At 39.2% G+C, this 25,800-nt stretch overlaps 1 protein-coding gene across 1 annotated transcript in view; it reads left to right on the top strand.

The window, feature by feature from the left end:
- The window catches only part of LOC140200616 (protein diaphanous homolog 1-like), a 460,372-nt gene that overhangs the window by 383,800 nt on the left and 50,772 nt on the right, over nucleotides 1-25,800 (top strand). Inside the window, exons 25-26 of the mRNA XM_072264176.1 lie at nucleotides 2,892-3,055; nucleotides 4,157-4,289. Coding sequence (XP_072120277.1) covers nucleotides 2,892-3,055; nucleotides 4,157-4,289 — 297 coding nt within the window. The remainder of the gene's footprint in view (nucleotides 1-2,891; nucleotides 3,056-4,156; nucleotides 4,290-25,800) is intronic.

Here is a 25,800-nt window from a genome sequence, read left to right as displayed (position 1 = left end):
AGCACAAGAAGGTAAGAACATAGAATGTAGAACAGTACATCACTGAATTGTCCTTTCAGTCCACAATGTTGTGCCTATTTTGATGCCAATTTAATCTGTGTCCCTCTCCTGTGTGTCATCCATATTTCTTCATTCTTTAATATTCATGTGTTTATCTAATATCCTCTTAAACTCCACCTGATTTGTTAAATCAGACACCTTAAAGTGCCTTACTCTACTACTATCCTCACAAACTGTTTCAGGGACCTACTACTCTCTGCATTTTAAAAAAAATCATTTGCCCCTTATTGTTTTTTTTTCTAGCTCCCGACCCTTCCTGTTCCCAGACTTTAAAGCACACACTCTGTGCCTGACATTTCCAGTCTGAGCGCAAAGATTCCAACTGTTTACCCTTTCTGTGTCTCCCTTAATTTAAATAACCTCTGTCAAGTCTACCTTTAGATTCTAGCGCTCTGGGGAGAACAACGCAAGTTTATGCAACCTTTCGTTGTAGTACATACATTGTATCATTTCTTAATGCATGTATGCATTTCTAAATGACAATAAAAGAGGACTGAGTGTTCTCATAATCTAATCCAGGCAGCTCAGACACTCTAATCTTCTTCTGAACCCTTCCTGCTGCCTTCACAAAATGGGGCAACCAGAACTGCCCAAAATACTCCAAGTGTGATCTGACTGTCGTTTTATATAGTTGCAGCTCAACTTTCTGACTCTAGAAAGATCCTTTTTCTTATTCTTATACTGAATACCCTTACCAGTGAAGATGAACGTGCAATACACCACATTCACCACCTTGTCCACTTTCTTAGTGACTTTTAGTGAACTATGAACCTGAACCCCTGTGTGTAACACCCTATCCAGTATGACAGAAGGTATGGACTCGTATGTAGGGTTGGAATTCTATCATTTCTAAATGTCATACAGCTTGATTAATACAGAAGGGAATACTTTAAATCCATCTTAAGCAATGTCAGAAATAAATAAGGTATTATGCTGTCTAACGAGATTCAGCATTGATAAAATTCATTGATTTAATCTCTACTTTGGAAATTTTTCATTCCATCATCCTGACATTTGTCATTTTCTATTATTCTGTGTCTTTGTATTTAATTTTCTCAAAGGATTTTGCTTGAATTTTCAAAGTAGTAATTATTCTAGAGTTTGTGTAATTTAGGAGCACTGAGAAGAGATGTAAAATTAGACTGAAGTATTTACTGTTTATATGGTCCACAATTGTGATTTCATTATTTTCATGAAATTGTTTTCAGTATAAACAGGAGGGTGGGGGGTTGACACATTAAAGCTTCCTACTTTCTCTGTGAATTTTGCATTATTAATTATGATGCTAATTGAGTCATCACTGAGATTGCAGCTATCACTGACTCTGTCAAGAGTTGTTTGGCTTTTGGTAAATGTCACCTGCTTGCAGAAACTGTAATATTTAATATATGTTATGTAATACATCTGTTACATAATTAATAACTACAACAACATAACCAATTCAGTATACTTATTCATCTGGATTGTATATCAATTCTGATCAGTTAGGGATTCAGCTGTTAGGAATTGGTTTTCCCAAATGTGTATAATAGGCTCTTTCTCAAAGCTATAGCTAATGAATGCAATTTCCTGAAAAATAGCTCTTTGTGCAATAAATGGGGATGAAACTATCTGTATACTTCAAAAGCAATGATGCATTCACACATCAGTGAACGAATGTAAATCCAATCCAGTGGGAAAAGATAGAAAGGGAATTGCGATAAAATCAAAGTGAGAAGCTGGTTTCATTTCCTAAAACAACACACGCACAAAGTACTAGAGGAACTCAGCAGGTCAGGCAGCAGCGATGTCAATGAATAAACAGTTGCTGTTTCGGGTTGAGGCCCTTCTTCAGGACTGGAAAGGAATGGGGAAGATATCCGAATAAAACTTTGGGGGAGTGGAAGAAGGATAGTTAGAAGGTGATGGATGAAGTCAGGTGGGTAGGGAAAGTGAGGGGCTGGAGAGGAAGGAATCTGATAGGGGATGAGAGTGGACCATCGGAGAAAGGGACCCAGGGGAAAGTGAGAAGAGGAAAGAGGCCAGAGAGGGAAATAGAAGATGAGGGGAAGGGAAAAATACTTTTATGAGAAAGAGAAATTGATTTTCATGTCATCAGTCTGGAGGCTACCTAGACGCAATATAAGGTGTTGCCCCTTCACCATGAAGGTGGCTTCATCATGGCAGAAGAGGAGGCTGTGGACCAACTTGTTAGAATAGGAATCATAATTAAAAGCTTGGCCAACAGAAAGCACCGCTTTTGGTGGAGGGAGCGAAGGTGCTCACTTCCTCTAGCACTCTGTGTGAGTTGCTTTGGATTTCCAGCATCTGCAGAATTTCTCGTGTTTTTCATTTTCTAAGTTTGCAGTTTTGTAATTGGCATTCTCACTGGACTATCTGTTCACTTGTTTTTTTTATTTATTTAGAAGTACAGCGTGGAATAGGCCCTTTAGGCCCTTCAAGCCACGTCGCCCAGCAACTCCTAATTTCAGCCTAGATTAATCAAGGGACAATTTACAGAGACCAGTTAACCTACTAATTGGTACGTCTTTGGACTGTGTGAGGAAACCAAAGCATCCAGAGAAAATGCACGCATTCCACTAGGTGCATGTACAGACTCCTTACAGATGGTGTTAGATTTGAATTCCAAACTCCAAATTGTAAAAGTGTCGTGCTAACTACAACACTATCATGGAGCCCTCTGTATAATTTACCTTTCATAAGGACAACTGAATAAAGTTATCAGTGTTAAATTTTCTGCTCACCTGAAATTTGAGGAATTAGGCTATACATGAATGAATCATGTTTTATGTCTTGTATCAAGGTATTTTTTTTCCTTAAGTGTCCATACAGTTTTATAACAGGTGCAAAAGAACAGTTTGAAAAATTATCAGATATGCATAAAACCATGGAGGAGGACTTTGAAGATCTTGGGCGATACTATATCTTTGATTCCAAGAAAGTGGCAATTGAAGAGTTCTTCGGGGATCTCAGCAACTTCAAGAATATGTTTTTGGTAAGTGCTTCATTGCATACAGATAATGTCATTGCATCAGTTCAAACTGCCTTCTTGCATCTGTCCCTGTCTGGTAAATGCTACCTTCAAGACGGTCATTTCCATTGTTAAGATTCTGCATGAGACAATGGAAATTATTGGATATGAACCCAGTGACTCTGTGTATGTTAAGCTTGTTACAAAAATCATTTTGTCAACATTATTCTGTGAGTAGAAGCAGTACATGCTTTTGTCACAAGCATAACTGAGATTTTGTCCTTACATGGAGACGATGTGGTCCTTTGTTGCTTTGCAAGGTTTATGATATTGTTATCGGGTATTAATTTATTATTATCACATATATAGTGAAAAATTTGTCTTGCATACAACTACAGCAAAAGTGCAGTGTAGGTAAACAAAGTGGAAGATCATAATGACATAGATTGTGAGGTCAAAAATCTGTATCTTTATGTGCTTTATCAATAGCACTCCACTATTTTCACTTAAAGTTAAATGCAGTTCCCTTTTAAATATTACCAATGAAAATACTTCCACTACGGCAGGGTGCACTTGTGGGCTTCCCTCAGCACATCTTGGATGGTGTTGATCATTGATGACAAATAAAGATTATCTAGCTGCCATTTTCCAGATGGGCTATCTGTTAGTTTTTGTGCAAGTGAGGGGTGGTAGCTTTGGGGTTTGCGAGGTTTGTTTCTTTTTCTTTTTCATGCCGGTCGGGGGGGGTGGGGGGAGAGGTGTGAGGTTGATGTCCTTTCTTTCAACAGCCCCATGTTTTTTTTTTCTGTATTTCATGGCTGTCTGGAGAAGACAAATATCAGAGTTGTATTGTACATGCATACTTTGACCATAAAATGAAAATGAACCTTTCAACTGTGACAAAGGCTATAGGCCTACTCCAACAATTCCGGGATTCGGGTCTATGAACTCAATTTCATTCAGAGTGCTTTTTTTTCTCTTTCTCTCCACATAGTCTTGGTCTTTTTTTTAATTGGATCCCTTCGGGTTTCTTGCTTTGTGGCTGCCTGTTGTATAATTTATATAGACTTTGATAATAAATGCACTTTTAACTTTAATCTTTAAATGTCCTTGTATCTTTTACAGCAATCGGTCATGGAGAACAAGAAACGGAAAGAAGCTGAGGAGAAGATCAAAAAAGCCAAACTTGCCAAAGAAAAAGCAGAGAAGGAGAGGCAGGAGAAGCTGAAAAAGAATGCCATCATTGACATAAATGCAGGTAGGATTTCTATATTGTACATTTCTTTTCCATAGCTTTTTGTTGCAATCACATTTTAATTCTGCATTTGGTTTTGTTGTCAGATTCACCAAAATTGAGAACAATTTTCATCCATGCATGACATCTTTAGATAAAACAAAGCAAGTTGTTTTGAATCTGTGCAGTGAAAATTTAATATTGTGCAAAGGTTAATGTGAGAGGAGAGAGAGAGAAGTGTGCAGGGATTTGAAATTGAATAGAATATCAAAACTGAGGCATTATCCTACTATGAAGCAATGTATTGACCAGCAAGGACAGCATGATGAGGGAACGTGGCTTGGTACATTAGAATGCGGATAGGAACATTTTGGTTGACTTTGTATGTCCAGCATGTGCCGATAAGGGAGAAAAGGTGTGGGAAAGAGTTCTTGCAGCGGTTGTGGTAGTGCCTCAGGGAAAGATGTGTTGCAGCAATGACTGGGTTATCCGACACAATGACACAATGTCTGGCTCAAAGCTTATCTCGGATTCAAATGGAAGAGCAGTCTCAAATTCATCCTCATTCAGTGGCCAGGCATACTAGTGAGGCAACATGGGCTGAACATACAATAATTATTTAACTGGGAAGGCACAGAACTGTTAGTTTACTTTGGAGGACTTTGCAGAGACAATGTTGATGATCCCTTTCCAGTAACTAAGAGGTCTCTTTTACTTCAGGATCTAGAATCTTATAAGATGGCACAGATCCTGGCTGCCCTATACACCATGAGTTTTGTACTAAATCACCTAAATGTTTTGCTGATGCATTGAAGGCAGTGGTGGAACTCAGCATTTATATTGGCCTCAATTGAACAGCAGCTCCTGAATATGGAAAGTGGTACAAGTATTAACCTATTGATTCTTCACACTCTGTGAGCTTGCTATATTGTTCCAGCCACCTCAGTTTATGATAGCCATTTTAAACCTTGGTGGCTGGAATATAATGATGCCAACTGGTATAAAAATTCATTAAAAATTAAAGAAGATTAGCTTCATTTGTCACTTGTACATTGAAATATTGAAAGATGGAGTGAAATTGTCATTTGTGTCAGCAACCAACATAGTCCGAGCATATGCTGGGGTCATCATGCAAGTGTTGCCACACGTCCAGCACTAACATGACTTGCCCACGACTTACTAACCCTAAGCCGTATGCCTTTTTTGGATTCAGAGCACCTGGAGGAAACCCACATGGTCTTGGTGAGAATGTACAGGCTCCTTACAGACAGCAGCAGGAATTGAAACCAGGTCGCTGGCACTGAAATAGCATTGCACTAGCTGCTGCACACTCATGCCACTCTCTACACTGCCCATTAGAGGAAGTACAAAAGAAAACTTGTTACATTTGTGTTAAAGAATCAGCAGAAATTCATTGTGAATAATCATTACAAAACAGTGATGTGATGCAGTGTGTATATAGAGAAAAGGCACAAGATGGCGCTGCTCATGCATTGATATTAAAACTGCAAGGAAGCAAAGGAGCTGTTCTGCATAATATTAGTGGCTACCATGAGCTAACGGGGAGTGTCATCTGTAATTGCAGATCAGAGAAGAAATGGAGGATTCCTCCTCCCCAAATCCCCACACATATTGTCCCCCCGCCCCCCTCGCCTACCCATCTCCATGTAGATAAAAGCAGTGCATCTAAATCAGAATTTGCTGTCACCCCGACTTTAGCTACCTCTTCTCATCATTTATTTTATTTAACCGCATTCTATCTGAGGCTAGAGCAGAGTGTTGCAAGCATTTGGTGTCTCACACTGTGTTTAATTTAACTGCACTCTCTCTCCACACCACTGTGAGCCCGAAACAGAAAAGAAGTAAGATTAAGCATGCTGTGATTATTACCACAGAATAGATTGTACTGCAGAGTGCTAAACATTGAATGCAGCTTCCAGCTAGAACTGTAAAGCAAATGAAAATCCCCCCTGTCAGCATTCGAACACTTTGGAAGGGGTGGGTGGAGCCAGATGTCAAGGGACAAGATGTAGAGACTGCGGCACATCATTGTGCTGACGATAGCACAAGTGAAATGGGAAACATAGAAACAGCCTTCAAACAGAGGGAAGTCAATACAGTAAAATAGTGATTTTTTTTTTGCCAACATGTCCACAGAAATGTATTCGCAACATTTATTAAAACCCCTATGTCATGTGGTAACTTGGTAGGAAAATAATGATTATTTCTTACTTCACAATCTCTAATTAGTAAAAAAAAACCCAGAATTTTGTTTCTTTACCTTCAGAGATTTAATATAGGGAAACCAGAATTGTTTATTATCTGTATGTGATTTGTCCATCCTGTATGAATCTGAATTAGGGTTAATATTAATGACATATGTCATGAAATTTGTTGTTTTGCAGCAGCAGTATAGTACAATACATAAAAAATATTATATACGATCATAACACATAAAAACAGAATTAGGAAATCTGGCCCATCGCCTCTGTTCTGCCATTCCATCATGGCTGATTTATTATCCCTTTCAACCCTGTTCTCCTGCCTTCTGCCTGTAACCTTTGACGCCCTGACAAATCGAGAACCTCCACTTTAAATATACTTAATGATATGGCTTCCATAGCTCTCCATTCGATGAATTCCACAGAATTGCCACCCCTTGGCTAAAGAAATCATACTATTTATTTAGTCATTCTGTATACTGCTTCTGATACAAATCTTGAAAGTAGTGGTTTATATTTTCCTGAGGGTGGCAGCACGAGTGCACATGATTGAGTATTGCAGAATCAGGTTGTATAAATGAGGCGGGTCGTTAGTGCACGTAGCAACAGTACAGTATCTTCTGTCTTCCATTCATTACAATGTTAGAACAAAGGAAGTCCATGGTCAAGAAAAAAACACAAGCATTCAAATTTGTGAAGGTTTGTGTTAAGGACCACTCGACTATGTTGGCCCTTTTTAAAAATGTTTTGCCCTCATTTCTGTTCCTTTCTCAAGCGATCACACAACCTTTTCAATTTGTCAAGGGAGTGGCTCAGTCTGCATAAACTTGGTTGCCAGAAGGTGGCCCTCTTCTATTCACAAATCTTTCTTTTGTTACATTTCCGCACCCACAGACTCCATGATTAACCGTGGCTTTAAAAGCATCTTCCTGGCACTCTCAAAAAAGATACCTCTTTGTTCAGAAATGCTTTTAATCCACAACATTTTTTTTTGTTTTGTTTGCAGCCTAATATCTGCAAATGCCTCTACTTTTGGTGGCTATATAACACAAGTTAAAATATGATTTTCTTAACCTATGGTGATGGGCAGGAAAATTGATATCTAATGCTTAAAAAAATGATTTGCTGCTGACATCCCTTGAAGATGAAAAGGATTTATGAATAAAGGGTTTTTAAGATAGTGCTCCAGTGCATTTAAAGTTCATTTTAATTCAGCTGGCTTACAAAATGTGTAACAGTTGGAATTCTGCAAAGATGGAGAGTGCTTTCTCCCTCCCAGACCCTATAGCCTACCCCTGCCCTAGCAGTGCAGTAGATTATTCTACAGTTCTCAGAGGATTGTGGTAGCAGAGGATTATGATGGTGAGTGGGTGGGGTTGCAGAGTTAAGCTTGTGGGATAGCAAATTATCTTTAAAGTCTAAATTTTAAAATATTCTGTTAATCTCATTGTTGTTGGGTAATAATTATACCTCTAAAATGTTTTATAATTTAGAATATTCATTTCTTTGTCTTGCAATGCCTGCAAGTTTTTTAACTGTTTAAGAACTATATTCCTTTTATGCAATTTCTTAAGTAATTGCAGAAAGTGGTGAATCATTCATTCCATTTTTCTTTTTGTCATTATAGAATGTGAAATGAATGAAGATGATAAGATATAGGAGCAGAATTAAGCCACTTGGCTGATCGAGTCTGCTCCGCCATTCCGTCATGGCTGATTTATTAACTGAGGGGCTTTAATATAAAACAACAGTACCTGGGAGAGGGGGGAAGCAAGTCTTAGTTTCATACACCAATACTTCCTGGCGATAAAAGAATATTTTGTCTCATAATTCATTAAAATTAGACCCAGTCAGTCTAGTTTCAGTAAAATCCTTTTGAGGTTGAGGGTACCAATCAATAACCGAGCATCTCATGTCAAGGGGAATGAAGGTCAGCTGCTGAGAATGCTCACAGCAATGTCACCAGGAGGTTTAACTCTTCATAGACCATTCTTTTCTCAGCTTTTACCATATTACAAAGTGGGCTTTGACCCATCAAATTTTTCAGTTTCAACCAAAGGAGAATGAAGCAAGCATAGTTTCTCAAATGAACCATGGATAGAAAGAAAATGAACTCCATTTGTCAATCACCTACAAACATTGTAGCAGGCCAAGTGTCAATACCATTTATGCTTCTTTTGAATATATCTCATTTAAAATAAAAGAGTAAAAGAAAAGCAAAAGTGGACATCAGACCACTGGAAAATGTCGCTGGAGAAGTAGTAATAGGGAGCAAGTAAATGGTGAATGAACTGAATAAATATTTTGCATCAGTCTTCCCTGTGGTAGACCCTAGCGGTATACCAGAAATTCAAAAGTGTCGGGCAAAAGTGAATGCAGTCGTTTTTACTGAGGAGAAGCTGCTTGAGAAGCTGAAAGGTCAAAAAGTAGGTAAATCACCTCGAGCAGATGACTACACCCCAGGGTTCTCAAACAGGTACCCAAAGAGATTGCGGAAGCACTAGCAGTGATCTTTCAAGAATCTCTAGATTCTCAAATGGTTCTGTAGCACTGGATAATTCCAAATGTCACTCCATTGCTTAAAAAGAGAGGGAAGCAAAAGACAGGAAATTATAGGCCAGCCAGCCTGACTTCAGTGGTTGATAAGATTTTGGAATCTATTTGTGAGGATGAAGTTTCAGGGTATTTGGTGCCACATGATAAAATAGACCAAAGTCGCCAGGATAGACAAAGGAGTGTCAGTGGATGGTGCTTTTTCTTTTGTAGTTTCAAAAGGCCTTGGAGAAACTACCACTCATGAGGCTGCTAAACCAGACAGGAGCCCATAGTACGACAAGATAAATACTAGCATGGACAGAAAGCAATGAGTGGAAATAAAGGAGGCCTTTTCTGGTTGGTTGCCTATGATTAGTGGTGCTCCACAGTAAAGGCATACACTATTTTTTAAATGGGGAACAAATTTAGAAATAGGGGGTGCAAATGCACTTGCAAGTTGAGTCGGTACTAGGGAAGGCAAATGCAACGTTAGCATTCATTTGAGAGAACAAAAATATAAAAGCAAGGAGGAAATGATGAGCACTAGGAGGTAATAAGGAACTGGTCAGTCCACATTTGGAATATTGTGAGCAGTTTTGGGCTCCGTACGTAAGAAGGGATTTGCTGGCATTGGAGAGGTCCACAGGAGGTTCAGGAGATGATCCTGGGAACAAAAGGGTTAACATATCAAGAGCATTTGATGGTTCTGGGGCTGTATTTGCTGGAGCTCAGACGAATGATGGAAGATCTCAGTGAACAGTGAAAGGCTTGGATAGAGTGAACATGGAGAGGATGTTCTCAGTACTGGGAAAGTCAAAATAGAACCCCGAAATAGAAGTTTGTTTCTTTAGAACAGAGATGAGCAGGAATATCTTTAGCCAGAGGGATGTGAATCTATGGAATTCATTGCCACAGATGGCTGTGGAGGTCAAGTCTTTAGGTATATTAAAAGCAGAGATTGATAGGTTCTTGATTAGTAAGGACATCAATGAATATGGGGTGAAAGCAGGAAAATGGGGTTGAGAGGGAAAATGATTGAATGGTGGAGCCAAATAACCGTATTCTGCTCCTATGCCTTATGCTGTTATGGTCTAAAATAGGGGTTCCCATCTTGGGTTTGGCAGGTTTGGGACCCCTTGCATAACGATATTTGTCCATGGCACTAAAAATGGATTGGGAATCACTGGTCTAAAAGGTTGATTAAGCGTGACTTCCCACACACAGAACTATACTCACTCTTCCTAATCAGGCTCTGACTTGTAGATCCTTAGAATTCCCCCTGTAAACCTCTGACTACTGATGTTGGAGTGATCCGCCTGTTGTTCCCTTGCTTGTCCTTGCTACCCTTCTTATCCAAGCACTATGTGGCGACCCTTTGTCTTCCTGTGGGAAAAACTACTGCTATACACAGATCTAGACTCTGTGCTGTCAAACGCTCCTCATATATTAACCCCTTCATTCCCAGAATCATCCTCGTGAATTTCCTCTGAACTCTCTTCAATGACTCTATTTGTTAAGCAAAATTATTTCTAAAACCTGAATAATAACTGGTGATGAGTGAGTTATGGTCGCGGAAGGATAGATCTGTTTCAATATAATGTTCTGCAGTACTGAATATCTAGGCCACTTGTACTGAAGATATGAAAATAAATCCCACAGACTTTAATTTATTTAACATGTCTAAAAGATTTCCACAGCAAGTTTCTCAATGTCATATTGGAGTGCAACTGTGTTCACTAGGGCTATTTTGACTCATCGAAGTTTAAGCCCAAAAGTAGACTTTAAATTGAAATAATGGATTGTCTTACCCTGAGGATGGAAGGCTGTCTTTGTCAGTATGAATGGCATTCAGCTCATTGACTTGATGACCATCAAACGTATGCCCCACTGTAGAAGACATTTGCAAAACTCTTACCTTGTCCATTTAACCTGTTCAGGTGCTGTGGCAACAGTGTTACTGGACTATTAATGCAAAGCATCAAACTGAACTCCCAATGGACAGTTAGTGAATTAAAACATAGAACATAGTACAAACCCTTGAGCCCATGATGTTGTGCTGACCTTTTAAACTACTCTAAAATGAATCTAACTCTTCCCTTCTACATAGCCCCCATTTTTCTATCATCCTCAGAGTTTTTTTGGATACCACTAAAGTATCTGCCTCTATTACCACGCCGGCAGGGTATTCCACGCACCCAGTTCCCTGTATTAAAAAAATAACTCTGACATGCCCCCATATTTTCCTCCAATCACCTTAAAATTAAGCGCCATTGTATTAGCCATTTCTACCCTGGGAAAAAGCCTCTAGCGGTCCACTCGATATATGCCTCTTATCATCTTGTACAACTCTATCAAGTCACCTCTAATCCTCCTTAATTACAAAGAGAAAAGCCCAAGCTCACTCAATCTACCTTCATAAGACACGCCCTTTAGTCCTGGTAAATCTCCTCTGCACCATTTCTAGAGCTTCCACAATCTTCCTATAATGAGGGGACCAGAGCTGAAAACAGTATTTCAAGAGTGGTGAATAAACTAGATTTGTGAAAATCTTGAATAGGTAACTTATTTATAATTAGCTTAGTAATAATATTTACAGGAAGGAACTGATCTTTGTGTGACTCCACACTGATTACAATATGCTGACTCTTTATTCCTGTCTGGAAAGTTCTGCATGACCTTCTCCTTATCAGGTTACCAGTCTCAGATGGACAGGAGGGATTGTTGTTTTGTCCAAGTAAAGCCCTATCTTGAATCTCAGGATGGTGAGGAATCTCAGGGAAAGAGAACTTAGGCAGAGGACATATGTTTAAGGTGAGAAGAGAAAGATTTAAGAGGTGACCTGAGGGATAACTTCTTCACTCAGAGGGGGCTGTATATAAAACAAGCTGCTGGAGAATATAGCTGTGGCTCCCCGGTGGGAAAATTGAACCCTAGTCTCCTATATGACCAGCAGGAATACTAACCACTGTACTGATGGTCCCCAAATGGATCCTAGATGAAGGAAGGTCAGTGAGCCCCTAGTGGGCAAAGGAAACGCTTCAAATATTAATCAAAATCAGCCTGAAGAAATTCAATATTACATCTAAAAACTGGGAAAAGATTGCACTCAACAGCTACACCTGGAAGAAATCTGATGAAGAGGGAGCTGCACTACATGAGAATAACCTACACTGTGCTGCAGAGAACAAGCGGTAGCTGTGAAAGGAGAGACTGAACAACCAAAGACCCAACCACTAACCACAGCCACCACTTACCCACGCCCACACTGCACCAGAATGTGTGGATCCTGGATCAGCCTCTACAGCCATCCAAGGATCTACTAATAGACAACCCATTAGGAGAGCAACTTGCTCAACAAGTGATCGCACGATTATATCTGAGGCAGCTACAATAAAAACATGCAAAATGCACTGCAGATCTGATCATCCAGTGTGGACCATATGCCTTAGCTAAGTCTGTAACCAACGCATCCCAATTCAATCCATTCGAAAATGGTGGTAATTTGTGGAATTTAATACCACAGGCAGCTGTAAAGGCCAATTTTTTGTGTGTATTTAAGGCAGAACTTGATAAGGTCTTGATTGAACACAGCATCAAAGGTTACAGGGAGTGGGGCTGAGAAGGGGAAAAAAGGATCAGCCATGATTGAAAGCCAAAGTTGACTCGATGGGCCAAATGGCCTAATTCTGCTCCTATGTCTTATGGTCTTATGACCAAGAAGCCACACTTCCTACCCTGTTTTATTGAGAAACCAGAATCAGGTTTAATATCACTGGTAAATTTTATGAAATTTGTTGTTTTGCAGCAGCAGTACAATGCTACTAGATGTTTATCAATATTAACAAAAACTTAAGACCCACAGATACTGCTGTTTGAAGGGCAAATAAGGAGAAGGTGGAGATGGATGTTATTCAAATGAAATCAAAATTAACCTGCGCAGTAAATGATATAAAAACAGCTTACAGTACTGGGCAAAGGTCTTAGGAACACTATATATGTATTTTATATCTAAGACTGTATATATAAAGTTTAAATTAAATAATCAGTGCAAAAAAAAAAAGGAAAAAATAGTGGGGTAGTTTACGTTGGTACATGGGTTGTTCATTCAGAAATCTGATGGCAGAGGGGAAGAAGCTGTTCACAGAACGCTGAGTGTGTGTGTCTTCATGCTCCTTTATCTCCTCCGTAATGGTATCAGTGAGAAGAGGGCATGTTCTGGATGGTGAGAGTCCTTAATGATGAACGCTGCCTTTTTGAGGCATCGTCTTTTTGAAGATGCTGGGGAGTCTAGTGCCCATGATTGAGCTGGCTGAGTTTGTAACTTTCTCCAGCTTTTTTCAATCCTGTTCAGTGGCCCCTCTATACGAGACAGTGATGCAACCAGTTAGAATGCTCTGCAGAATCCATCTGTTGAATTTTTCGAGTGTCTTTGATAACGTATCAATTCTTATCAAACTCCTGATGAAATATAGCTGCTGTTGTGCCTTCTCCGTAATTGCATCAATATGTTAGACCCAGGATAGATCTTTAGAGATGTTGACACCCAGAAACTTGAAATTGTTCGCCCTTTCCACTTAAGATCCCGTGATGAGGACTGATGTATGTTCCCTTGACTTACCCCGACTTACCCCACCTTCTCCTTCCAGAGATCCACAGTCAATTTCTTGGTCTTACTGACATTGAGTGCAAGGTTGACACCACTCAACCAGATAATCTATCTCACTCTGGTATTGGCAACTGTTTGCTTAAAGTTTTAATTAACAATATTTTTAAAATAGTTCTAGGACTGGTCAAAATTTTTAAAACTTTTAACTAATTGTGCTAATGCAGCATTCCAAGATGTCTCCTACTCAAATCTTCAAACTAAGTAGATGCATTTTTTAAAAAAAGAAATCCACCATCTGGAGCTCATGGAGTTTTGAGTCTAAAGGTCTCTTTTATTGAAATAATTGGCTGTTTTACCCTGAGGGTAGAGAGATACTTTTTAACTCCCCAGGTATTTTTCATTAATTTTCTAGAACTATAATTTTAATGTTTTCGGAGGTATTGTTCCAAAAAAATATGTGTAATGTATTTGACAGTAGTGCAGGATTATTTGGCTTTGCATTATTTTAAAGCTTTTAGTGATTTAAATTTTATAGCTGTCATGTCAAATGACATTCACAGCCACAGGCTGTCTGGAAATCAGCATCTGTGCAGTCCCTTCCATCAGTGCACAAGTTAATCTTGCAGGCTTCCTAATGCTTTCTGGTTAACTAGGAATGCTCTGTATAGTTCCTCATTTGGATTTTTTTTAAACTATTCACTTTTTATTGGGCTATATATTAGAAGTTCCTTAAGATTAATTTTTATATTCACTTTTCAAGGATGATTAAGTATTTTTGTGTGCAGACTTATGTTCATTTTAAGAAATACTTTAGTGATAATTACCATAAGGCACACCAGAATGTGAAAAATTCAATTACTAGTATTCACTTCATTAAGAATACATCAATTTTACAGAGCATATCGATCTTTTATTGGGTGCATAAGGGATAGGCGCAGGATTAGGCCACTCAGCCCCTGAAGACTGTCATGCCATTCAATATGATCATAGCTGTTTGACCCCAGACCTCATCCCCTTTTCTGTATCAGTTCTCAAGAGTCCTCAATTCCCTGTTCTTTCAAAATCATATCTACATCTATTTCATTAATCTAGCCTTTGCAGACCAATAGGGTTGGGAATTCCAGAGATCTGCCTCCTCTTCAGCTCTAAGTAGCCTTTTGCATCTCTTTTTACTTTATGTATGATGCAAGGTTGATAATGATGGTGATCAAAATTTCAAATCAACTGTTTTTCATGTCACTAGTGTTGATGACTGTAAAAATTCTCATTCAAAGAAAAAGTGACTGGACTTCAAATGGCATCTATTGCAAACCGGTGCACTCTGTAATCAGTGAAGTACATGGCACTTTCATTTTGTAGGAAACAGTCCCATGGTCAACCTTGTGACCCTCATTTTCAAGAACTCTACAATTCATGTTTTCAGTGTTATTCATCTGTTTTTATTGTTATTTTGTACAATTTGTCTACTTTTACGCATTGGTTGTTTGCCATTCTTTCTTTTTCATAAACTCTGTTGTATTTCTGATGAAATGACATGCCGTCTGTATCCATATCTCCAACAATGCAGCATTCCTTCCATGTTACACCAAGCAATCATGCATTTGGGTCTCTGCAGCGGGGCTTAACCGCCAGTTTGCAAATGCCATTGACTGGATAGTAAGGGTTCAGATTTCTCAGTTTCACCTTATTATAACACAGAAGGAGACTTTTCAGCTATTGTATACAGGCCAGCTCTTGGGGAGCAAGCTCCTTAGTCCCATTTCCCTCTGTCTCTGCATTTATTTTCTTTTGCATATACGCAATAACATTCCTTTTTATTACTTTTCCAATTAATTTGCACCAAGAGGTAATCCATGGTAACCAATTAAACTAATAACACGTTTTTGGAATGTGGCAGAACATCAGGACATCCAGAAGAAATCAACACGATCATGGACAGAACATGCAAACTTGAAGTTGAACCCAGTTAATGAGTTAACATTCTCAATTACAGCACCACAAGGAGATCATGGAATTTTTCCTGCTTTTCTTAATAGTGTTATGGATTCTTTTTACCTCAACCCAAATTGTGAAAGGACATGGTATCTGTATCCATTTCTCCGAAAGTGTGGTTCTCCTTCCATGCTACATAGAGCAATCATGCATTTAAGGCTCTGCAGTCATGCTCAACCCCAATTAGGGTAATGTCTGTAAATCTCCTTGCTTCAGCTTAGCCTTTGATGTATCTGTTCCTACTCCTCTCCTATATCTGTTCACCCTTTCACCTGACTGATTGGTGTATTGCTTCAGTGGAATGAGGCTTTTTAATCCATTTTCAAGCTACTGTAATTGTTTAAGACAGCTTATTTTCATGTGCAGACATCACCAAATAGTGGATGCAACCTGTTCTTGTATTGTAGTGTTACAGGCAGTGATGATTGTAGGGACAGTTGTAAATGAGTGATGGTGAGTTGCCACTTAGAAATCTTGGGAAAATTTTTAGTTTCATCAAACAGAACAATCTGTGAAATTCTCAGTGAACAAACTCTCAAGGTGTCCTATCCACTGAAGCCAGTGTAGTGGATATGAAGAGAGTCTGGGGTCAAGGACTGGAAGCTTGGAGGTGGTCAGTCCTGCAACTGGAGCATTTCTATGGGTAGGAGGTTGAGAAAGGGTTTTTTTTTGCTGTTGTTGCTGCTTGTGTTGCTTTGCCTTGGGTGTTTTATTTTGTTCCGTTGTGAAAGATGGTGCCGAGCTATGGTCTCCGACGAGGTCACAGCTCAGATTTAGTTGATTTTTAAGGCAACACACACAAAATCATGGAAGAACTGGACAGGCCAGGAGGAATCAATGGAAAGGAATAGATGTTGACTGTTAACAACAGGAATTCTGCAGTTGCTGGAAATTCAAACAACACACATCAAAGTTGCTGGACGTTGACTGTTTATTCTTTTCCATAGATGATGCTCTGCCTGCTGAGTTCCTCCGGCATTTTGTGTGTGTTGCCTTGGATTTCCAGCATCTGCAGATTTTCTTGTGTTAGTTGATTTTTAGTCGTTTTCTAGGTTCATAGGAATGGTTTCAGGGCAGAGAAGGGTGTTAGAAGTCATGGTGGGGTGTAGGGACAAGGATGTGGGGGAATTAAAGGTCAGGCTAAAGTCTAAGCCTCCGCACCTCATTTGAAAGCCAGATGTCGGGGTGGCAGACCAGCCTGGATGAGTGGTTCCCAGAGTTGGAGTTCTAAATGGAGGTCTGAGGGTCGGAGGAGTGGGTAGGATGGAAGAAAGGGGCTTGCTTTGCTGTTGTCGTTTTGTCACTCATCATGTTCTGTGTTGTTCAGCTGAACATTATGGACATACGATGCTGGTGCCAGAATATGTAGCCACACTTGTGGCCTGCCCGAGCCATCCTTGGCTGTGTTAGTTATTAACACATTTTACTATGCTTTGATGCACATTTGATAAATAAATTTGAATCTGAAGATTTCAAGTCAGAAAAAAACACAATGCAGGTTGCATTTCACTCATTTTGATTCCATTTATTATTTTCCCACCAAAGGGAATAGCACATTGATAAGTTATTTTCTACATCTGTGCCACTATAATAAAGCATTGGAAGAAGGCAGAATGTTTCTGGCAGATGAAATTATGAAACTGTAGTGGTAGATTAAATGAGTGGTCTGGGCCAGCAATGTTGAATGCTTGATCATTTCCATGGATGCTGCCTGACCTACTGAGTTCCTCCAGTATTTTATGTGTGTTGCTGAAAACGTAACAGTTCGATTTATGGGTAGATAAATGTGAATTGGTTAATTTGAATCCAAAATAAAGGAAGTCCAGATAGTAAACAATGTAAAACTATACAATGGAGCTGAGTGTTTTACTTTTCCATTGAGCTTGTATGGACATGATGGGCCAAATAACCTACTGTAGTGATTCATTGATTCTCTTCTAAGTCAAAATATAAGAGCCATTATAAAAGAGCTGAACTGTTCAAGAAAGATTAAAAAATACATTGAATTATGCAAAGTATGGTGGGATAGTTTGGACACAGATGTCAATTAGTGCTAGTTCAATAATTTTAAATCTGTGATCAGAAGAACTTGTGTCAAGGGTTTGTACTGTAGGAATGATTCTAGGCAACTTTGTGGAGCTAGAATACTGATTATGCATTGCTTCACAGGCTCAGAAGGATGAACAACCTCATTTTATTTCTATATATGCTCAGTATGTAAGGTATTTTTGCATATTGGAGCAGTTTTAGGATTTGCTGATCTTTCATAATAGGAATGGATTTTTCTTAGCAGACCAATGTACACTCAGTGGCTAATTTTTTAGGTACCTCCTGTACCTAATGAAGTGGCCAATGAGTGTATGTTTATGGTCTTCTGCTGCTGTAGCCCATCACCTTCAAGGTTCGATGTGTTATGCATTCAGAGATACTCTTCTGCACACCAGTGTTGTAGTATATGCAGCAGTTATTTGGTTTACTGTCGCCTTCCTGTCAGCTTGAAATACCGTTATCATTCTTATCTGACCTTTCATTAACAAGGCATTTTCACCCAAAGAGCTGCTGCCCACTGGATTTTTATTTGGTTTTACATAACTCTCTGTCATCTTTAGAGACTGTTAAAATTGCAGGAGGTCAGCAGGTTCTGCGATACTCAAACCACCCCATTTGGCACCAGCAATCATTCCACAGTCAAAGTGACTGAGATCACATTTCTTCCATATTCTGAATGTTTGGTCTGAACAGCAACTGAACCTCTTGACCATGTCTGCACGCTTTTATGCGTTGAGTTACTACCACGTGTTTGGCTGATTAGATGCTTGAATTAACAAGCAGGTATATAGATGTACCTTATAAAGTGGCCGCTGAGTACATTTATCTATCTATATATATATATATTGGCAAGTGGGTTCTTGGGTCTGTGAGGGAAGAGTGTCAACTTGATATAAAGCGTTAATATTACACAGCTATCTGAATGTGGGACTAGCTTAAGTCGCTACAGCTAATATATACTGAACATTCTGTTCTTGGTCATGAATCCAATATAGCTAAAACATATGAAAGAAGCTGCTTGATGTGTAACCATTGAAGTTAGCATCCCACTGTTAGCGGAGCTGCTCCCCATGATATCACAAATAAAGCTCTTGTTTACTTCGAAGTCTGAGTCCAAGTTGTGTGCTTGAATAATTTCCACAACAGGGGCCGAGGCAGCATTTATTTGCCCTTCAGGTAAATGTGGTGTGCCACCTGTTTGAACAACTGCAGATCTTGAAGTGTGAGTGTCCCCACAAAGCTGTTAGGGAGAGTTCCAAGATCATGGCTAGTGACAGTAAAGAAAAGGTGACACATTTCCAAGTGAGGGTGAAGTGCAGTTTGGAGAGCAACCTCCAGGTTGGTGTTTGATCCCCTGTTTTTGCTGATCTTGTCCTAGCTGGTAGAGGTCGTATGTGGAAGCTGCATGGTAAGTTGATGGTGAGTTAGCGAATGCATCCTGGAGATGCTACAAATTGCTCCATCAGTGGTAGAGTGAGTGAATGGTAGAGCAATGAGTGTTGATCAAGTGGGCTGCTTTGTCCTACTTCTTGAATGTCGTTGAGACTGCATTCATCTGAGTAAGTGGAGAGTACCCCGTCACACTCCAGTATTGTAGATGATGAACAGGCTTTCGGAAGTTATGAGTTAATTTCTTCTGAGCATTCAAATTTACTGTAGATATGAAAGGATTACAGGATGGTATTGATTTAGCTGGTCTTATTCTGCATGAGACTTAGATACAGAGAATATTGAGCCTTTGATCTCCTGTCCTTTTTTTGTATAAAGCTTTCAATCTCTTTCTAAGTGTCTGTATAGATCTCTTCTGTAAAATCTGTTTCAGCAATGAATCATGCTTTCTCCTAAGAAATGGACTTCTTGGCATTATACCTGCAAGTTTTGCATTGTATTTTCTATTATCCTTTCCACTTTTTTTCAACTCTTCTTAATGTGGGGTTATTGTTGTCACCTCACTTAATAAAGCTTTGAATTTCTCAGAAGAATCGTTCTCAAGTATAAAGGTCCCAACCAAATTTAACACAGAACGGATAATCATCTGCAGATGAGGAACTGTTGCAGCTTGTTCTTACAGAAATGTTGCTCCAGGACAACATCCCACGCACCATCAGTCTACAGGTGATGATACTCAGGGACTTGGGCTGTATTATTGCAACACATACAAAATATTGCATGGCCTGCTGAGTTCCTCCATTTTGAGTGTGTTGTTTGGATTTCCAGCATCTGCAGATTTTCTCTTGTTTGTGATTGAGCTTTTTTTTGTAACTATAATTTTTTCTGTATGTGCTGTGTGTTAAGGTTGGTTCTGTGTTTTGCACGTTGGCCTTGAAGGAACACTGTTTGGATTAGCTGTATTCATGTGTATGGTTGAGTGACAATTGAACTTGATACACCATAGCTACAAATAGTACATTGGGTAGAGTTTATCACATAGTTGTGACCTAGTAATTTCTAGTTCCTGAATGATGAGTTCTGTCGCACAGTAAAATTAAAGGCTGTAAATTGTTTTGCTTTAGACCTGCCATGATATTGCTCTTGTGCCCAAGGATCAACTTTATTTGCCATATGCATTTGCATGTATTAGAGTTTGCTGTGGTGTGTTGGTCGGGGTGTGACATGCAACAGAAACCAACATTCAACAATAATAAAGAATAAAGAAATATATAAAAAAAAGAAGTTAGAGGTTAAAGTAATGATATGAAATAAAATGTCCATTAATACATAAAAACCAGAATGTATTTACAATGTAAACAACATTATAAAAAATGGTTTAAAGTGTTTACAGTGCAGTTCAGTAACTGAAGTAAAAGATAGAGGGAGTGGGGTGGCTAAATAGAATGGTTGATCAGATTAGCTTCTAAAATGGCATTCCAGTTTTTTTTGTTTTAATAGCTCTATAGTGCTTTCCAGATGGGAGCTTTTGGCAAAGGCAGTTTGCTGGATGATTTTTCCTGCCGGCTTCTTTGTGCTGGACACGTACCCTATTGTATCCCAAAGTTCAGCTTTTGTACTGAAAGATTTGCCACAACATTTTAGTACAAATTAGCAGAGTCTCTGAAATGGTGCAGTGAGAAAAATCAGTTCCTTAGATTATTTTCTTTAAAAAATAAAAGAAAGCCACACACTTAACTGATAAGCAATGTGAATACTGAGCTAGTATATTGTAATTAATGTTTGCCATTTCCTTCCATTGTGTAATCTGCTAAATGTCATGGGCATGTCCTTTCCCTGCGGTGTTTGACATTACATTGATTGATGTGCCGGATATTGCTGCAATTTAACTTGTTAGCCTTAAATTGTTCTTTGTTTCCAACATCTCTTGTAAGAAATTTCAAGCTGAATCAATGCTGCACTTTTGTTCTAAAGAACTAATTTTCTAATTAAGTCAATCATCATAATATTTCATAATTTTTCCACAGAAATTGTATGAAATTTTGTTCTGTAAGTTTTACGTTTTTGTTTTTCCCTGACTTTATAATTTGCATTCAGTTTTTGACCTGGAGAAGCGTGATTCTAAACAATTGACTTTACCATACAAAGATGTTGACAAGTTTAAAAGCTCCTTGTTGATGACAAGTACTTGATATTCTTTTGGAGTCAGTTCTTCTTAAGTTAATCAGGCTTAGGAAACCGCACATGCCATCTACTTTATCCTTGACCTCCATCCACCACCTTACAGAAACATAGAGAAGTACAGCACAGAAACATGCCCTTCAGCCCATCTAGCCCATGCCAAAACCATTTAAACTGCCAACTCCCATCAAAATGCACCCGGACCATTGCCCTCCATATGCCTCCCAACCACGTACCAATCCAAACTTCTCAAACGTTGAAATCGAGCTTGCATGCACCACTTGTGCTGGCAGCTTATTCCGCACTCTCATGACCCTCTGAGTGAGGAAGTTTACCCTCATGTTCCCCTTAAACTTCTCACCTTTCACCCTTAAGCCATGACTTCTGGTTGTAGTCCCACCCACCCTCAGTGGAAAAAGCCTGCTTGCATTTTCCTTTTCTGTACCCCCTCATTATTCTAGTTTCTTCCACCTTCCTTTCCAGTCCTGATAAAGATGACTCTATTCATTTCCATAGATGCTGTCTGACCTACTGAGTTCCCCCAGCATTTCCTATGTGATCAGGCTTGGGCACTTACTGCACGAAGACTATTATATCCCTTTCCACATTACAACTATGTACTGCTTTCCTTTGAATAAGACAAATTTGAAACTTTAAAAGCCTCCTATTCCATTTTTTTCTAACATTTGCTTTGAATAACAGTACTGCCTGTTTTTTCTTGCTATTTAAATATACTTCCCCATTTGCCATCTGTTCTACAGATAATCTTCGAGCATTTGGATCTCTAAGTCTCTTTGTCTGAAGGTAACAAGAGCGAGTATTCATGGAATTTGTTTCCAGCAGTGGAAATTATTTATCATTCTTCACAAAATATCCAGGAGAAAGTGCAGGCAGACAATAAGATGCAAGACATTACAGGATAGACTGAGGCCAGGAGATCATTTTAATGTATTAGGGCATTATTCAGTAACAATAGGATAGATGCTGTTGTCGAGCCTGGGTTCTGTATCTTTTCTCTGATGGGAGGGGGGAGAAGAGAACATGCCCATGGCTGATGGGGTCTTTGATTACATTGACTATGTTACAAAGGCAGCAAGAAGTCTGGAGAGTCCATGGAGGGGAGGCTGGTTTCTGAGATGTGCTGAACTGTGTCCACAACTCTGAAGTTTCTTGGAGTGTCAGGCAGAGCAGTTGCTATATCAAGCCATGATGCACCTGAATAGGATGCTTTCTGGGTATTAGTTCAAAGTAAAATTTATTGTCAGAGTATATACATGTCACCACATACAACCCTGAGATTCTTTCTTTTCCTGTGGGCATACTTAGCAAATCTATGAAACAATAACTGTAAACAGGATCAATAGACAACAAATGCCAATATAAATAATGAGCATGAAATAACAAGATAAAGAGTCCTTAAAGTGCGACCGTCGGTTGTGGAACACCAGAAGTAGAATGAGTGTATTTATCCCCTTTTGTTCAAGGGCGTGATGGTTGTGGGGTAAAAACTGTTCTTGAACCTGGTGGTGCGAGTCCTGAGGCATTCTATCTGGTGGCAGCAGCAAGAAAAGAGAATGACCTTGGTATTGAGGATCTTTGATGATGGATGCTGCTTTCTTACAGCAACGTTGCATGTAGATGTGCTGAATGGTTGGGAAAGTTTTACCGATTTTGTACTGGGCCGAATCCATTTGTAGGATTTTCTGCTGAATGGCTCTTGTGTTTCCATGCTGTCTTATGTACGGTCTGCTTACAGAAGTTACTGTTCTGCTTTGAGCAAGTGTTTACTAGGTTATGGCTTCTTCAATTTTGAATGACTCTTATACTTCCAGATGTCATTTCTAGAAATCCTTTATACTTACCATACTACTGCAAGAAAAAATTCATGACTGGCCAGCAAATGGATTGTTCATTGCTCTCTATAGATAGTGCCTGACCTGCTGAGTTCCTCCAGCACTGTGTGTGTGTGTGTGTGTGTGTGTGTGTGTTACTCATGACTGCAAGTCTTGACTGAAGTTGGGGAAGAAATCTTAAAAGAAAAGTTTTTGATTATGATTTTCCCAGTGGTTTACAGAAAAGGATTGAAAAGTGGTAAATGTAATGTCTCATTACAGAAAAAGACAGTAAAAGACAAGATTAAAGACAAATTTCTTGCCGTTTCAACAAACTATCGAAGTCTTTCAAATGAGAAGTATGTAATAGCCATTTCAGCCATTATTAACAGCCATAATTGGAGACAATCAGCAAAAATGAGGTTGTATTTGATTAACTATCTCTGTAGAAAATGGGAAATGCAGTGGATGTTTGACTTTAATAAAAAGAATTGTCATGCAGGACATCGATAAGAAGTAGCATGTTCAATTAAGGGACACTGAGGCCAATGGCGAGTGGAAAGATGGAGACATCATGTGAGATGATACTAAATCCGTCAGTCTGCAATAAAGAGAATGTCACTATTTGTTTTCAAGATAGCTAGCTATACTTTCAGCTTTAATTCCCTGCACATTGAATCCATATATCTGTTGTCATTACAGCTGCAGTTGCAGCAAGAATCGGGTCATTATTCAGATGGGATAATGCTGCTGCTATCTGCAAAGGAAGTGGCCGGTGACTTGCCCTCTAACTGCTGAGTTTAATTTCAAGGGCATTTTTTTTGACTTGATAAAATTGATTCATCCCACACAAGCTCTAAATATACCATTGCTGCAGACTGTCTAGACAGCACTGACATTTATGCATATTCTTCAAATGGTTTGCAATAGTTAGAGCTTTCTATCAGATTTACATGGCAAATTTGATCAGTTACTCTAGTGCCTTTAACTGCAGGTACTGAGAATCCAGTGCAATTTTACAGTTGTTTAAAGAGGTTGTCTATTAGCATTGAATGTGTCAAGACCATTTTTAAAAATAAGGTTTATGTAATGACTCTTTTGCACCTTTTAGTCTCTTATTACTGCGCAGAATGTCTTCTAATCAAACGCAGCTCTTAAGAGAGCTGCAGGCATGTTCTGGAAATTGTGTAGGTGTCCAGTCTGCTTCTGAAGTCTGAATTTTTGTGAGTTATGTAGATTCAAAAAAAATTCTGCTGCTGATCTTGTTTCAGCTTGTTTGTGTTCAAACAGTAACGATCTTATCAGAATTACCTTCAAGGACTTTGCTGAGTTAGTCATAGAAAAATACAGCAGAGAAACAGGCCCTTCAGCCCATCTAGTCCATGTCAAGCCATTTGAAAAGCCTACTCCCATCGACCTGCACTTGGATCATAGCCCTTCATAGCCCTACCATCCAGGTAGCTATCCAAACTTCTCTTAAACGTTGAAATCAAGCTCACATGCATGACTTGTGCTGGCAATCGTCCCACACTCTCACCACCCTCTGAGTGAAGAAGTTTCTCCTCATGTTCCACTTCAACTTTTCACCTTTCACTCTTAGTCCATGATCTCTAGTTGTAGTCCACCCAACACCAGTGGAAAAAGATTCTTTGCATTTACCCTATCTGTACCCTTAAAATTTTGTAAACCTCTGTCAAATCTCCCATCAATCTTCTATGTTCCGAGGAATAAAGTCCTAACCTATTCAATCTATCCTTGTACCTCAGGTCTCCCAGTCTCACCTACATCCTTGTAAATTTTCTCAGTACTCTTTCAACCTTATTTACATCTTTTCTGCAGGTAGCTGACTAAAACTGCGCACAATACTCCAAATTAGGCCTCACCAATGTCTTATAGAACTTACAGAACATAAGTTCTGTAGTGAGTGGGCTGGATTGATACGAGCATAGATAATGTCATTACTTCTCAGTACTTACAGTGTGAGCTATGATTGTCTTTTTCAGTGGTTTTTGAATGGCCATGGTACCTGCACCCTGGACATTCAAGCAATTACTTAATCAAAATTCAAATTTATCATGAACGTTAATCAGCTTGTTGAGTTCAAAAGCCACAAGGTAATGTTGCAGCTCTATAAAACTATACTATTGTGTTCAAATCTGATCTCTTCATTATAGGAAGGATGTAGAAGCTTTCGAGAGGCTGCAGAGGTGATTTAACCAGAAAGCTGCCTGGATTGGAGAGCTTGTCTTTATGAGGAGAGGTTGAATGAGCTTGGGCTTTTCTATTTGGGGTGAAAGAGGGTGAGAGATGACTTGATAGAGGTGTACAAAATGATAAGAGGCATAAATTGAGTAAATAACCAGAGACTCTTTCCCAACAGGAAATGGCTAATACAAGGGAGGGAAGTATAAGGGGATGTTGGAGGTAGTTTTTCTACAGAGAGTGGAGGGTGCATGGAATGTCCTGCTAGGGTTGGTGGTAGAGGTACTTACAAAAGGAACATTTAAGAAACAGTTTGCCAGGCAGATACAGTAGATGATAGCAAAATGAAGGGCTATTTAGGAGAGAATGGTAGAGTGATCTCAGAATAGGTAATAAGGTTGGCACAACTTCGTAGGCTGAAGGTCCTGTACTGCGCAGTAGGAGCCTATGAGGTTGTTGGAGCTGTGGAGAGCATTCCATAACACTAATAACTTGTGGAATGTAAATGGTGGAAAAAAGTCGAGGTA

The sequence above is a fragment of the Mobula birostris genome, chromosome 7 (genome assembly GCF_030028105.1).
Source record: "Mobula birostris isolate sMobBir1 chromosome 7, sMobBir1.hap1, whole genome shotgun sequence".
NCBI classification, from domain to species: domain Eukaryota; kingdom Metazoa; phylum Chordata; class Chondrichthyes; order Myliobatiformes; family Myliobatidae; genus Mobula; species Mobula birostris.
Note: the sequence above shows the minus strand (reverse complement) of the source record. Positions and strands in the feature narration are given on the sequence as shown.